At 43.7% G+C, this 13,881-nt stretch overlaps 1 protein-coding gene and 2 non-coding genes across 3 annotated transcripts; all 3 read left to right on the top strand.

The window, feature by feature from the left end:
* Nucleotides 1-574: 574 nt before the first annotated feature.
* Nucleotides 575-1,881, top strand: LOC149584300 (uncharacterized). Its single transcript, XM_089863476.1, has 3 exons — nucleotides 575-1,319; nucleotides 1,428-1,691; nucleotides 1,847-1,881. Exons 1-3 carry the CDS (start codon nucleotides 575-577, stop codon nucleotides 1,879-1,881), a joined length of 1,044 nt encoding a protein of 347 aa, XP_089719602.1.
* A 9,333-nt stretch (nucleotides 1,882-11,214) lies between these two features.
* On the top strand, nucleotides 11,215-11,287 carry TRNAK-UUU (transfer RNA lysine (anticodon UUU)). The gene has a single exon. It is a non-coding gene; the product is annotated as a tRNA-Lys (tRNA).
* Nucleotides 11,288-13,567: 2,280 nt separating this feature from the next.
* On the top strand, nucleotides 13,568-13,640 carry TRNAN-AUU (transfer RNA asparagine (anticodon AUU)). Its single transcript has one exon. It is a non-coding gene; the product is annotated as a tRNA-Asn (tRNA).
* Nucleotides 13,641-13,881: the final 241 nt, after the last annotated feature.

Genomic DNA, 13,881 nt, shown 5'->3' with positions numbered 1-13,881 from the left:
GCGCAAGATGTAATTTACCAAATCTGATTGCAACGCTAGCGACAAAAGAGATAGATCCGGATATAATAGCCTTAACAGAAACATGGTTTAGAGAAAATACATTTTTATACTTGCAAAATTATAATTTTTTTGGAATAAGGAATAGACTAGGTGGGGGGTGGGATTCTACTGTAAACAAGATATAAAAATAATTAGAATTTCAAACCTATGCATGTGTACGCAAGACGTGGAGAGTTATGTTATAAAGGTTTTAGAAACTGACGAAATCTATGCGATAATATATAGACCCCACTCCTCGAACTTTCACAATTTTTTAAATGCCCTGGAATTCATTTTGGAGGGACTGGGAAATAATAAAAATAGGAAAATATTAGCAGGTGATTTTAATATAAACCTACTAGAAACCACTCCATGCTCGAATGCCTTAATAGAACTATGTTTGAGCTATGGTCTCAAACAAACTGTCCAAACTCCCACTAGAACAACGATAAGCACTGCCACCTGTATTGATAATATCTTTATAAATTTTGAGGGCATTACCAAAGTACTAGCCAGCGTGGATATAACTGATCATATGCCCTTATACCTTACCTCTACAACAATTCTGAAAAAAGACAACACAGTTAGATTAAGAGATTACAGTAAAACCAATTTACAAAAATTTAAATCAAGAATCAACAATATAAATTGGGAACAACTTTACAATAACTCTGACATTAATACTGCTTACGATTTCTTCGAAGAAAAAATCAGTGCCGAATATAACATGAGTTTTGCATACAAGACAATAAAATTAGGAAAAGACTCGTGGATAACAGACGATATAAAAGAAATTTTGAGGAATAAACATAAAGCACAAAAAAGGTTTAGAAGATCGCCCTCACAGATGAACAAAGATCAATACTTACATCTTAGAAACCGAGCAAACAATATTATTAGAAATAGCCGTAATGAGTTTTTCAGGAGTAAGTTATATGGTTCAAAAACGAATGAAGAAAAATGGCAAATTGTAAATCAACTATTGGGAAAAGGTCAAATGACCCAAGAACAAATTACATTACACCCTAATAAATTAAATGAATATTTTACTAGCAACGAATCTAAACCAGTTAATGTTAAATCATTAAACTTTCTCGAACTAAACCCCAACACAATGGCTCTGTACGAAACCGACGAAGCAGAACTGGTAACCATAATTAACTCTCTCCAAAATAACTCGTCATCTGGCTTTGACGGCATAAAAGCTAAACCGCTGAAAATAGTGATAGAAAGCATAATAACCCCACTTAAATACCTAATTAACTTATCCTTCAATCTAGGTATCTATCCAGAAAATCTAAAAAAAACCATAATAGTTCCAATTTTTAAGAAAGACAACCCAAAAACTCCGTCAAATTATCGCCCTATTTCACTTCTATCTATTATAGCAAAAATATTTGATAAAGCCTTTCACGTGCGACTCAACTCCTTCGTGGAGAAATTTAACATATTATCGGAATTTCAATTTGGTTTCCGTAGTGGAAATGGTACAATGGAAGCATTAGGGGGAGCATACAAGTATATACTAGAGGCACTTGATCAAAGTGAAATCTGTGTGGGCGTTTTTCTGGATCTGCGAAAAGCTTTCGATAGTGTAGATCACGAACATCTACTAAACAAACTATACAAACAAGGGATCAGAGGAACTGCAAGTGCGTGGCTAAAAAGCTACTTAGAAAATAGACAATGCTACACTAGAGTGGGAAGGGATTTATCTGCGCCAAGTCAATTAATGTCTGGAGTTCCGCAGGGCTCTATAATATCACCACTCCTATTTAATCTAGTTATAAATGACCTCATTAAACAGGCACCGTCTGGTCACATGTTCATGTACGCAGATGACGCGCTCCTTTTATATAAATCCGCAAACCCAATAAATGCAATAGATCAATCAAACCACTACCTAGATAAGATATTTAAGTGGATCATAGATAATGGGCTTCTCCTTAATATAAAAAAGACGGAATGCATAATATTCCATAATAGGGGTACAGATGTCAGTACGGTACTAAATGGTATCGAACTTAATAAGGAAAAAATTCAAATAGTAGATAAATACAAATATCTAGGCCTATACTTTGATAAACACCTGACCTGGGACAGTCATGTTAATATAACCAGCTCAAAATTAGCCCGAGTGAATGGATTACTTTACCATTGTAGAAAAATGGTACCCAGAAATATTCTAATTGAAATATACCACGCATTATTTAATTCGGTGCTCTCCTATGGAATACAATTCTGGGGCAACACAACAAAAGCTAGTAAAAATAGGATACATATCCTACAAAAAAGGGCAATTAGATCAATATATAATTTATCATTTAGAGACCATACCCAAGAGTACTTTACTAGGGCAAAAATTTTAAACATACAAGAGAGTATACAGTATAAAAGCTTATGTTTCATATACACAAACATTAGGCGGGAAAATAGCCTAATAAAAATGAAGCAGAAAAATAGACATACTAGATCACTAGAGCTATTAGATTTACCTAAATGTAACACTTCAAAAAAATTCACGTCAATATTTTATACGGGAATAAAATTATATAACACAATATCACCTGAAATTCAAGCAAAACCGACTTTAACTAGATTTAAAAAGACTATAAAATCACTAATAGTAGAAAAAAATAATAAAACCTTTACTTTTTTATTTAATTTGTTTTTATAAAGCCACTTTTGGCATAACCAATTGTTAAATTTTTTATAATATAACATGCCACTGTTCAATTTTAAGTTGACATAACATAAATTCATTAATTCTTTTTTCATGAATCGTTAACACTAATTATTATAATACACCATTGTTAAATCTATTTTTTAAATTAAATTGTTGTATTAAATTAAGCAGATAGGCACGGGGCTTACAAGTCACAATGTGACTTAGCCCCGTAGCAAACTGTATATGTAATGATAAGTAAAAAAAAATAAACATTTTTGAATTTGAATTTGATTTGAATTTGAGGTTGGTGGTTCGAACCCACCCGGGAGCGGTGTTGTGAGGTCTCAGATGTAACGTAAAAAGTCAGTGTTTTTGCACAATACCTGACGACCATTTAATTTTTGGGCTTCCGTGGCCCAAGGTAGCGCGTTCGGATGTTAATCGAAAGGTTGGTGGTTCGAGCTTATCCGGGAGCGGTGTTGTGAGGTCTCAGACGTGACGTAAAATGTCAAAGTTTTTCCACAATACCTGACGTCCTTTTAATTTTTGGGCTTCCGTTGCGCAATGGTTATCGCGTTCAGCTGTTAACCGAGGGGTTGGTGGTTCGAGCCCACCCGGGAGCGGTGTTGTGAGGTCTCAGATGTGACGTAAAAAGTCAAAGTTTTTCCACAATTACTGAAGAACATTTAATTTTTGGGCTTCCGTTGCGCAATGGTTATCTCGTTCATCTGTTCATCTGTTAACCGAAAGGTTGGTGGTTCGAGCACACCCGGGAGTGGTGCTGTGAGGTTTCAGATGTTACGTAAAAAGTCAAAGTTTTTCCACAATACCTGGCGACCATTTAAGATCTGAGCTTCCGTTGCTCAATGAAATTCACGTTCGGCTTTTAACCGATAGTTTGGTGGTTCTAGCCCATCCGGGAGCGGTATTGTGAGGTCTCAGATGTAACGTAAAAAGTCAGAGTTTTTCCACAATGCCTGACGAACATCTAATTTTTGGGCTTCCGTGGCGCAAAGGTTAGCGCGTTCAGCTGTTAACCGAAAGGTTGGTGGTTCGAGCCCTCCCAGGAGCGGTGCTGTGAGGTTTCAGATGTTACGTAAAAAGTCAAAGTTTTTCTACAATACCTGACGACCATTTAATTTCAGAGCTTACCTGGCTCAATGGTTAGCGCGCTCGGCTTTTAACCGATAGTTTGGTGGTTCAAGCACATCCAAGAGCGGTGTTGTGAGGTCTCAGATGTAACGTAAAAAGTCAGTGTTTTTCCACAATACCTGACGAACGTTTAATTTTTGGGCTTCCGTGGCGCAATGGTTAGCGCGTTCAGCTGTTAACCGAAAGGTTGGTGGTTCGAGCCCACCCGGGAGAGATGTTGTGGGGTCTCAGATGTAGCGTAAAAAGTCGTAAGTTTTCCACAATACCTGACAACCATTTAATTTCTGAGCTTCCGTGGCTCAATGGTTAGCGCGTTCGGCTGTTAACCGAAAGGTTGGTGGTTTGAGCCCACCCGGGAGCGGTGTTGCGAGATCTCAAATGTAACGTAAAAGTCCAAAGTTTTTCAACAATACCTGACGACCATTTAATTTTTGGGCTTCCGTGGCGCAATGGTTAGCGCGTTCGGCTGTTGACCGAAAGGTTTGTGGTTCGAGCCCATCCGGGAGCGGTGTTGTGAGGTCTCAGATGTGACGTAAAAAGTCAAAGTTTTTCCACAGTTACTGAAGAACATTTAATTTTTGGGCTTCCGTGGCTCAATGAAATTCGCGTTCAGCTGTTAACCGAAAGGTTAGTGGTTCGAGCCCACCTTGGAGCGGTGTTGTGAGGTCTCAGATATAACGTAAAAAGTTAGTGTTTTTGCACAATACCTGACGACCATTTAATTTTTGGGCTTCCGTGGCCCAAGGTAGCGCGTTCGGCTGTTAATCGAAAGGTTGGTGGTTCGAGCTTATCCGGGAGCGGTGTTGTGAGGTCTCAGACGTGACGTAAAATGTCAAAGTTTTTCCACAATACCTGACGTCCTTTTAATTTTTGGGCTTCCGTTGCGCAATGGTTATCGCGTTCAGCTGTTAACCGAGGGGTTGGTGGTTCGAGCCCACCCGGGAGCGGTGTTGTGAGGTCTCAGATGTGACGTAAAAAGTCAAAGTTTTTCCACAATTACTGAAGAACATTTAATTTTTGGGCTTCCGTTGCGCAATGGTTATCTCGTTCATCTGTTCATCTGTTAACCGAAAGGTTGGTGGTTCGAGCACACCCGGGAGTGGTGCTGTGAGGTTTCAGATGTTACGTAAAAAGTCAAAGTTTTTCCACAATACCTGGCGACCATTTAAGATCTGAGCTTCCGTTGCTCAATGAAATTCACGTTCGGCTTTTAACCGATAGTTTGGTGGTTCTAGCCCATCCGGGAGCGGTATTGTGAGGTCTCAGATGTAACGTAAAAAGTCAGAGTTTTTCCACAATGCCTGACGAACATCTAATTTTTGGGCTTCCGTGGCGCAAAGGTTAGCGCGTTCAGCTGTTAACCGAAAGGTTGGTGGTTCGAGCCCTCCCAGGAGCGGTGCTGTGAGGTTTCAGATGTTACGTAAAAAGTCAAAGTTTTTCTACAATACCTGACGACCATTTAATTTCAGAGCTTACCTGGCTCAATGGTTAGCGCGCTCGGCTTTTAACCGATAGTTTGGTGGTTCAAGCACATCCAAGAGCGGTGTTGTGAGGTCTCAGATGTAACGTAAAAAGTCAGTGTTTTTCCACAATACCTGACGAACGTTTAATTTTTGGGCTTCCGTGGCGCAATGGTTAGCGCGTTCAGCTGTTAACCGAAAGGTTGGTGGTTCGAGCCCACCCGGGAGAGATGTTGTGGGGTCTCAGATGTAGCGTAAAAAGTCGTAAGTTTTCCACAATACCTGACAACCATTTAATTTCTGAGCTTCCGTGGCTCAATGGTTAGCGCGTTCGGCTGTTAACCGAAAGGTTGGTGGTTTGAGCCCACCCGGGAGCGGTGTTGCGAGATCTCAAATGTAACGTAAAAGTCCAAAGTTTTTCAACAATACCTGACGACCATTTAATTTTTGGGCTTCCGTGGCGCAATGGTTAGCGCGTTCGGCTGTTGACCGAAAGGTTTGTGGTTCGAGCCCATCCGGGAGCGGTGTTGTGAGGTCTCAGATGTGACGTAAAAAGTCAAAGTTTTTCCACAGTTACTGAAGAACATTTAATTTTTGGGCTTCCGTGGCTCAATGAAATTCGCGTTCAGCTGTTAACCGAAAGGTTAGTGGTTCGAGCCCACCTTGGAGCGGTGTTGTGAGGTCTCAGATATAACGTAAAAAGTTAGTGTTTTTGCACAATACCTGACGAACGTTTAATTTTTGGGCTTCTGAGGCGCAATGGTTAGCGCGTTCAGCTGTTAACCGAAAGGTTGGTGGTTCGAGCCCATCCGGGAGCGGTGTTATGAGGTCTCAGATGTGACGTAAAAAGTCAGTGTTTTTCCACAATGCCTGACGAACATCTAATTTTTGGGCTTCCGTGGCGCAAAGGTTAGCGCGTTCAGCTGTTAACCGAAAGGTTGGTGGTTCGAGCCCACCCAGGAGCGGTGCTGTGAGGTTTTAGATGTTACGTAAAAATGCCAAGTTTTTCTACAATACCTGACGACCATTTAATTTCAGAGCTTCCCTGGCTCAATGGTTAGCGCGTTCGGCTTTTAACCGATAGTTTGGTGATTCAAGCACATCCAAGAGCGGTGTTGTGAGGTCTCAGATGTAACGTAAAAGTCAGTGTTTTTCCACAATACCTGACGAACCTTTAATTTTTGGGCTTCCGTGTCGCAATGGTTAGCGCGTTCAGCTGTTAACCGAAAGGTTGGTGGATCGAGCCCATCCGGGAGCGGTGTTGTGAGGTCAGATCAGACGTGACGTAAAATGTCAAAGTTTTTCCACAATACCTGACGTCCATTTAATTTTTGGGCTTCCGTTGCGCAATGGCTATCGCGCTCAGCTGTTAACCGAGGGGTTGGTTGTTCGAGCCCACCCGGGAGCGGTGTTGTGAGGTCTCAGATGTGACGTAAAAATTCAAAGTTTTTCCACAATACCTGACGTCCATTTAATTTTTGGGCTTCCGTGGCGCAAAGGTTAGCGCGTTCAGCTGTTAACCGAAAGGTTGGTGGTTCGAGCCCACCCAGGAGCGGTCCTGTGAGGTTTCAGATGTTACGTAAAAAGTCAAAGTTTTTCTACAATACCTGACGACCATTTAATTTCAGAACTTCCCTGGCTCAATGGTTAGCGCGTTCGGCTTTTAACCGATAGTTTGGTGATTCAAGCACATCCAAGAGCGGTGTTGTGAGGTCTCAGATGTAACGTAAAGGTCAGTGTTTTTCCACAATACCTGACGAACGTTTAATTTTTGGGCTTCCGTGTCGCAATGGTTAGCGCGTTCAGCTGTTAACCGAAAGGTTGGTGGATCGAGCCCATCCGGGAGCGGTGTTGTGAGGTCTCAGACGTGACGTAAAATGTCAAAGTTTTTCCACAATACCTGACGTCCATTTAATTTTTGGGCTTCCGTTGCGCAATGGTTATCGCGTTCAGCTGTTAACCGAAAGGTTGGTGGTTCCAGCCCATCCGGGAACGTTGGTGTTAAGTTTTATAAGTAACGTAAAAAGTCAAATTTTTTCCACAATACCTGACGACCATTTAAGATCTGAGCTTCCGTGGCTCAATGAAATTCGCGTTCGGCTTTTAACCGATAGTTTGGTGGTTCTAGCCCATCCGGGAGCGATATTGTGAGGTCTCAGATGTAACGGAAAAAGTCAGAGTTTTTCCAAAATAAAAGACGAACGTTTAATATTTGGGCTTCCGTTGCGCAATGCTTAGCGCGTTCGGCTGTTAACCAAAAGGTTGGTGGTTCGAGCCCATCCGGGAGCGGTGTTGTGAGGTCGCAGATGTAACGAAAAAGTCGGTGTTTTTCCACAATGCCTGACGATCATCTAATTTTTGGGCTTCCGTGGCGCAATGGTTAGCACGTTCAGCTGTTAACCGAAAGGTTGGTGGTTCGAGACCACCCAGGAGCGGTGCTGTGAATTTTCAGATGTAACGTAAAAAGTCAAAGTTTTTCCACAATACCTGACGACCATTTAATTTCAGAGCTTCCGTGGCTCAATGGTTAGCGCGTTCGGCTTTTAACCGATAGTTTGGTGGTTCAAGCCCATCCAAGAGCGTTGTTGTGAGGTCTCAGATGTAACGTAAAAAGTCAGTGTTTTTCCACAATACCTGACGAACGTTTAATTTTAGGGCTTCCGTGGCGCAATGGTTAGCGCTTTCGGCTGTTAACCGAAAGGTTGGTGGTTCGAGCCCATCCGGGAGCGGTGTTGTGAGGTCTCAGATTTGACGTAAAAAGTCAGTGTTTTTGCACAATACCTGACGACCATTTAATTTTTGGGCTTACGTGGCCCAAGGTAGCGCGTTCGGCTGTTAACCGAAATTTTGGTGGTTCGAGCCCATCCGGGAGCGTTGTTGTGAGGTCTCAGAAGTAACGTAAAAAGTCAGTGTTTTTCCACAATACCTGACGAAGGTTTAATTTTTGGGCTTCCGTGGCGCAATGGTTAGCGCGTTCGGCTGTTAACCGAAAGGTTGGTGGTTCGAGCCCACCCGGGAGCGGTGTTGTGAGGTCTAAGATGTAACGTAAAAAGTCAGTGTTTTTGCACAATACCTGACGACCATTTAATTTTTGGGCTTCCGTGGCCCAAGGTAGCGCGTTCGGCTGTTAATCGAAAGGTTGGTGGTTCGAGCTTATCCGGGAGCGGTGTTGTGAGGTCTCAGACGTGACGTAAAATGTCAAAGTTTTTCCACAATACCTGACGTCCATTTAATTTTTGGGCTTCCGTTGCGCAATGGTTATCGCGTTCAGCTGTTAACCGAGGGGTTGGTGGTTCGAGCCCACCCGGAAGCGGAGTTGTGAGGTCTCAGATGTGACGTAAAAAGTCAAAGTTTTTCCACAATTACTGAAGAACATTTAATTTTTGGGCTTCCGTTGTGCAATGGTTATCTCGTTCATCTGTTCATCTGTTAACCGAAAGGTTGGTGGTTCGAGCACACCCGGGAGTGGTGCTGTGAGGTTTCAGATGTTACGTAAAAAGTCAAAGTTTTTCCACAATACCTGACGACCATTTAAGATCTGAGCTTCCGTTGCTCAATGAAATTCACGTTCGGCTTTTAACCGATAGTTTGGTGGTTCTAGCCCATCCGGGAGCGGTATTGTGAGGTCTCAGATGTAACGTAAAAAGTCAGAGTTTTTTCACAATGCCTGACGAACATCTAATTTTTGGGCTTCCGTGGTGCAAAGGTTAGCGCGTTCAGCTGTTAACCGAAAGGTTGGTGGTTCTAGCCCTCCCAGGAGCGGTGCTGTGAGGTTTCAGATGTTACGTAAAAAGTCAAAGTTTTTCTACAATACCTGACGACCATTTAATTTCAGAGCTTCCCTGGCTCAATGGTTAGCGCGCTCGGCTTTTAACCGATAGTTTGGTGGTTCAAGCACATCCAAGAGCGGTGTTGTGAGGTCTCAGATGTAACGTAAAAAGTCAGTGTTTTTCCACAATACCTGACGAACGTTTAATTTTTGGGCTTCCGTGGCGCAATGGTTAGCGCGTTCAGCTTTTAACCGAAAGGTTGGTGGTTCGAGCCCACCCGGGAGAGATGTTGTGGGGTCTCAGATGTAGCGTAAAAAGTCGTAAGTTTTCCACAATACCTGACAACCATTTAATTTCTGAGCTTCCGTGGCTCAATGGTTAGCGCGTTCGGCTGTTAACCGAAAGGTTGGTGGTTTGAGCCCACCCGGGAGCGGTGTTGCGAGATCTCAAATGTAACGTAAAAGTCCAAAGTTTTTCAACAATACCTGACGACCATTTAAAATTTGGGCTTCCGTGGCGCAATGGTTAGCGCGTTCGGCTGTTGACCGAAAGGTTTGTGGTTCGAGCCCATCCGGGAGCGGTGTTGTGAGGTCTCAGATGTGACGTAAAAAGTCAAAGTTTTTCCACAGTTACTGAAGAACATTTAATTTTTGGGCTTCCGTGGCTCAATGAAATTCGCGTTCAGCTGTTAACCGAAAGGTTAGTGGTTCGAGCCCACCTTGGAGCGGTGTTGTGAGGTCTCAGATATAACGTAAAAAGTCAGTGTTTTTGCACAATACCTGACGAACATCTAATTTTTGGGCTTCCGTGGCGCAAAGGTTAGCGCGTTCAGCTGTTAACCGAAAGGTTGGTGGTTCGAGCCCACCCAGGAGCGGTGCTGTGAGGTTTTAGATGTTACGTAAAAATGCCAAGTTTTTCTACAATACCTGACGACCATTTAATTTCAGAGCTTCCCTGGCTCAATGGTTAGCGCGTTCGGCTTTTAACCGATAGTTTGGTGATTCAAGCACATCCAAGAGCGGTGTTGTGAGGTCTCAGATGTAACGTAAAAGTCAGTGTTTTTCCACAAAACCTGACGAACCTTTAATTTTTGGGCTTCCGTGTCGCAATGGTTAGCGCGTTCAGCTGTTAACCGAAAGGTTGGTGGATCGAGCCCATCCGGGAGCGGTGTTGTGAGGTCAGATCAGACGTGACGTAAAATGTCAAAGTTTTTCCACAATACCTGACGTCCATTTAATTTTTGGGCTTCCGTGGCGCAAAGGTTAGCGCGTTCAGCTGTTAACCGAAAGGTTGGTGGTTCGAGCCCACCCAGGAGCGGTCCTGTGAGGTTTCAGATGTTACGTAAAAGTCAAAGTTTTTCTATAATACCTGACGACCATTTAATTTCAGAACTTCCCTGGCTCAATGGTTAGCGCGTTCGGCTTTTAACCGAATGGTTTGGTGATTCAAGCACATCCAAGAGCGGTGTTGTGAGGTCTCAGATGTAACGTAAAGGTCAGTGTTTTTCCACAATACCTGACGAACGTTTAATTTTTGGGCTTCCGTGTCGCAATGGTTAGCGCGTTCAGCTGTTAACCGAAAGGTTGGTGGATCGAGCCCATCCGGGAGCGGTGTTGTGAGGTCTCTGACGTGACGTAAAATGTCAAAGTTTTTCCACAATACCTGACGTCCATTTAATTTTTGGGCTTCCGTTGCGCAATGGTTATCGCGTTCAGCTGTTAACCGAGGGGTTGGTGGTTCGAGCCCCCCCGGGAGCGGTGTTGTGAGGTTTCAGATGTAACGTAAAAATTCAAAGTTTTTCCACAATACCTGACGTCCATTTAATTTTTGGGCCTCCGGGGCGCAAAGGTTATCGCGTTCACCTGTTTACCGAAAGGTTGGTGGTTCCAGCCCATCCGGGAACGTTGGTGTTAAGTTTTATAAGTAACGTAAAAAGTCAAATTTTTTCCACAATACCTGACGACCATTTAAGATCTGAGCTTCCGTGGCTCAATGAAATTCGCGTTCGGCTTTTAACCGATAGTTTGGTGGTTCTAGCCCATCCGGGAGCGATATTGTGAGGTCTCAGATGTAACGGAAAAAGTCAGAGTTTTTCCAAAATAAAAGATGAACGTTTAATTTTAGGGCTTCCGTGGCGCAATGGTTAGCGCGTTCGGCTTTTAACCGAAAGGTTGGTGGTTCGAGCCCATCCGGGAGCGGTGTTGTGAGGTCTCAGATTTGACGTAAAAAGTCAGTGTTTTTGCACAATACCTGACGACCATTTAATTTTAGGGCTTCCGTGGCGCAATGGTTAGCGCGTTCGGCTGTTAACCGAAAGGTTGGTGGTTCGAGCCCATCCGGGAGCGGTGTTGTGAGGTCTCAGACGTGACGTAAAATGTCAAAGGTTTTCCACAATACCTGACGTCCATTTAATTTTTGGGCTTCCGTTGCGCAATGGTTATCGCGTTCAGCTGTTAACCGAGGGGTTGGTGGTTCGAGCCCACCCGGGAGCGGTGTTGTGAGGTCTCAGATGTGACGTAAAAAGTCAAAGTTTTTCCACAATTACTGAAGAACATTTAATTTTTGGGCTTCCGTGGCGCAATGGTTATCTCGTTCATCTGTTCATCTGTTAACCGAAAGGTTGGTGGTTCGAGCACACCCGGGAGTGGTGCTGTGAGGTTTCAGATGTTACGTAAAAAGTCAAAGTTTTTCCACAATACCTGACGACCATTTAAGATCTGAGCTTCCGTGGCTCAATCAAATTCACGTTCGGCTTTTAACCGACAGTTTGGTGGTTCTAGCCCATCCGGGAGCGGTATTGTGAGGTCTCAGATGTAACGTAAAAAGTCAGAGTTTTTCCACAATGCCTGACGAACATCTAATTTTTGAGCTTCCGTGGCGCAAAGGTTAGCGCGTTCAGCTGTTAACCGAAAGGTTGGTGGTACTAGCCCTCCCAGGAGCGGTGCTGTGAGGTTTCAGATGTTACGTAAAAAGTCAAAGTTTTTCTACAATACCTGACGACCATTTAATTTCAGAGCTTCCCTGGCTCAATGGTTAGCGCGCTCGGCTTTTAGCCGATAGTTTGGTGGTTCAAGCACATCCAAGAGCGGTGTTGTGAGGTCTCAGATTTGACGTAAAAAGTCAGTGTTTTTGCACAATACCTGACGACCATTTAATTTTTGGGCTTACGTGGCCCAAGGTAGCACGTTCGGCTGTTAACCGAAATTTTGGTGGTTCGAGCCCATCCGGGAGCGTTGTTGTGAGGTCTCAGATGTAACGTAAAAAGTCAGTGTTTTTCCACAATACCTGACGAAGGTTTAATTTTTGGGCTTCCGTGGCGCAATGGTTAGCGCGTTCGGCTGTTAACCGAAAGGTTGGTGGTTCGAGCCCACCCGGGAGCGGTGTTGTGAGGTCTCAGATGTAACGTCAAAAGTCAGTGTTTTTGCACAATACCTGACGACCATTTAATTTTTGGGCTTCCGTGGCCCAAGGTAGCGCTTTCGGCTGTTAATCGAAAGGTTGGTGGTTCGAGCTTATCCGGGAGCGGTGTTGTGAGGTCTCAGACGTGACGTAAAATGTCAAAGTTTTTCCACAATACCTGACGTCCATTTAATTTTTGGGCTTCCGTTGCGCAATGGTTATCGCGTTCAGCTGTTAACCGAAAGGTTGGTGGTTCGAGCACACCCGGGAGTGGTGCTGTGAGGTTTCAGATGTTACGTAAAAAGTCAAAGTTTTTCCACAATACCTGACGACCATTTAAGATCTGAGCTTCCGTGGCTCAATCAAATTCACGTTCGGCTTTTAACCGACAGTTTGGTGGTTCTAGCCCATCCGGGAGCGGTATTGTGAGGTCTCAGATGTAACGTAAAAAGTCAGAGTTTTTCCACAATGCCTGACGAACATCTAATTTTTGAGCTTCCGTGGCGCAAAGGTTAGCGCGTTCAGCTGTTAACCGAAAGGTTGGTGGTACTAGCCCTCCCAGGAGCGGTGCTGTGAGGTTTCAGATGTTACGTAAAAAGTCAAAGTTTTTCTACAATACCTGACGACCATTTAATTTCAGAGCTTCCCTGGCTCAATGGTTAGCGCGCTCGGCTTTTAGCCGATAGTTTGGTGGTTCAAGCACATCCAAGAGCGGTGTTGTGAGGTCTCAGATTTGACGTAAAAAGTCAGTGTTTTTGCACAATACCTGACGACCATTTAATTTTTGGGCTTACGTGGCCCAAGGTAGCACGTTCGGCTGTTAACCGAAATTTTGGTGGTTCGAGCCCATCCGGGAGCGTTGTTGTGAGGTCTCAGATGTAACGTAAAATTCAGTGTTTTTCCACAATACCTGACGAACGTTTAATTTTTAAGCTTCCGTGGCGCAATGGTTAGCGCGTTCGGCTGTTAACCGAAAGGTTGGTGGTTCGAGCCCACCAGGGAGAGATGTTGTGGGGTCTCAGATGTAGCGTAAAAAGTCATAAGTTTTCCACAATACCTGACAACCATTTAATTTCTGAGCTTCCGTGGCTCAATGGTTAGCGCGTTCGGCTATTAACCGAAAGGTTGGTGGGTCGAGCCCACCCGGGAGCGGTGTTGCGAGATCTCAAATGTAACGTAAAAAGTCAAAGTTTTTCCACAATACCTGACGACCATTTAATTTCAGAGCTCAAGTGGCTCAATGGTTAGCGCGTTAGGCTTTCCGCTCCCGGGTTGGCTCGAACCACCGACCCTTTCGGTTAACAGCCGAACGCACTAAGCATTGCGCCACGGAAGCTTAGATTTTAAAATGTTGTCAGGTATTGTGGAAAAACTTTGGCTTTTTACGTTACAT

The sequence above is a fragment of the Phalangium opilio genome, unplaced genomic scaffold, assembly GCF_054372755.1.
Source record: "Phalangium opilio isolate 3A_F unplaced genomic scaffold, DU_Popi_V2 ptg001170l_1, whole genome shotgun sequence".
Lineage (NCBI taxonomy): Eukaryota > Metazoa > Arthropoda > Arachnida > Opiliones > Phalangiidae > Phalangium > Phalangium opilio.
This window is presented reverse-complemented; position numbering and strand designations above follow the sequence as displayed.

Coding starts and splice junctions, on each gene's coding strand:
- LOC149584300 (XM_089863476.1), top strand. CDS start 575: ATGCCCTTATACCTTACCTCTACAACAATTCTGAAAAAAGACAACACA. Junction 1,320..1,427: donor TAACTTATCCTTCAATCTAG/GTATCTATCCAG, acceptor TATCTATTATAG/CAAAAATATTTGATAAAGCC. Junction 1,692..1,846: donor AGGGATCAGAGGAACTGCAA/GTGCGTGGCTAA, acceptor CTCATTAAACAG/GCACCGTCTGGTCACATGTT.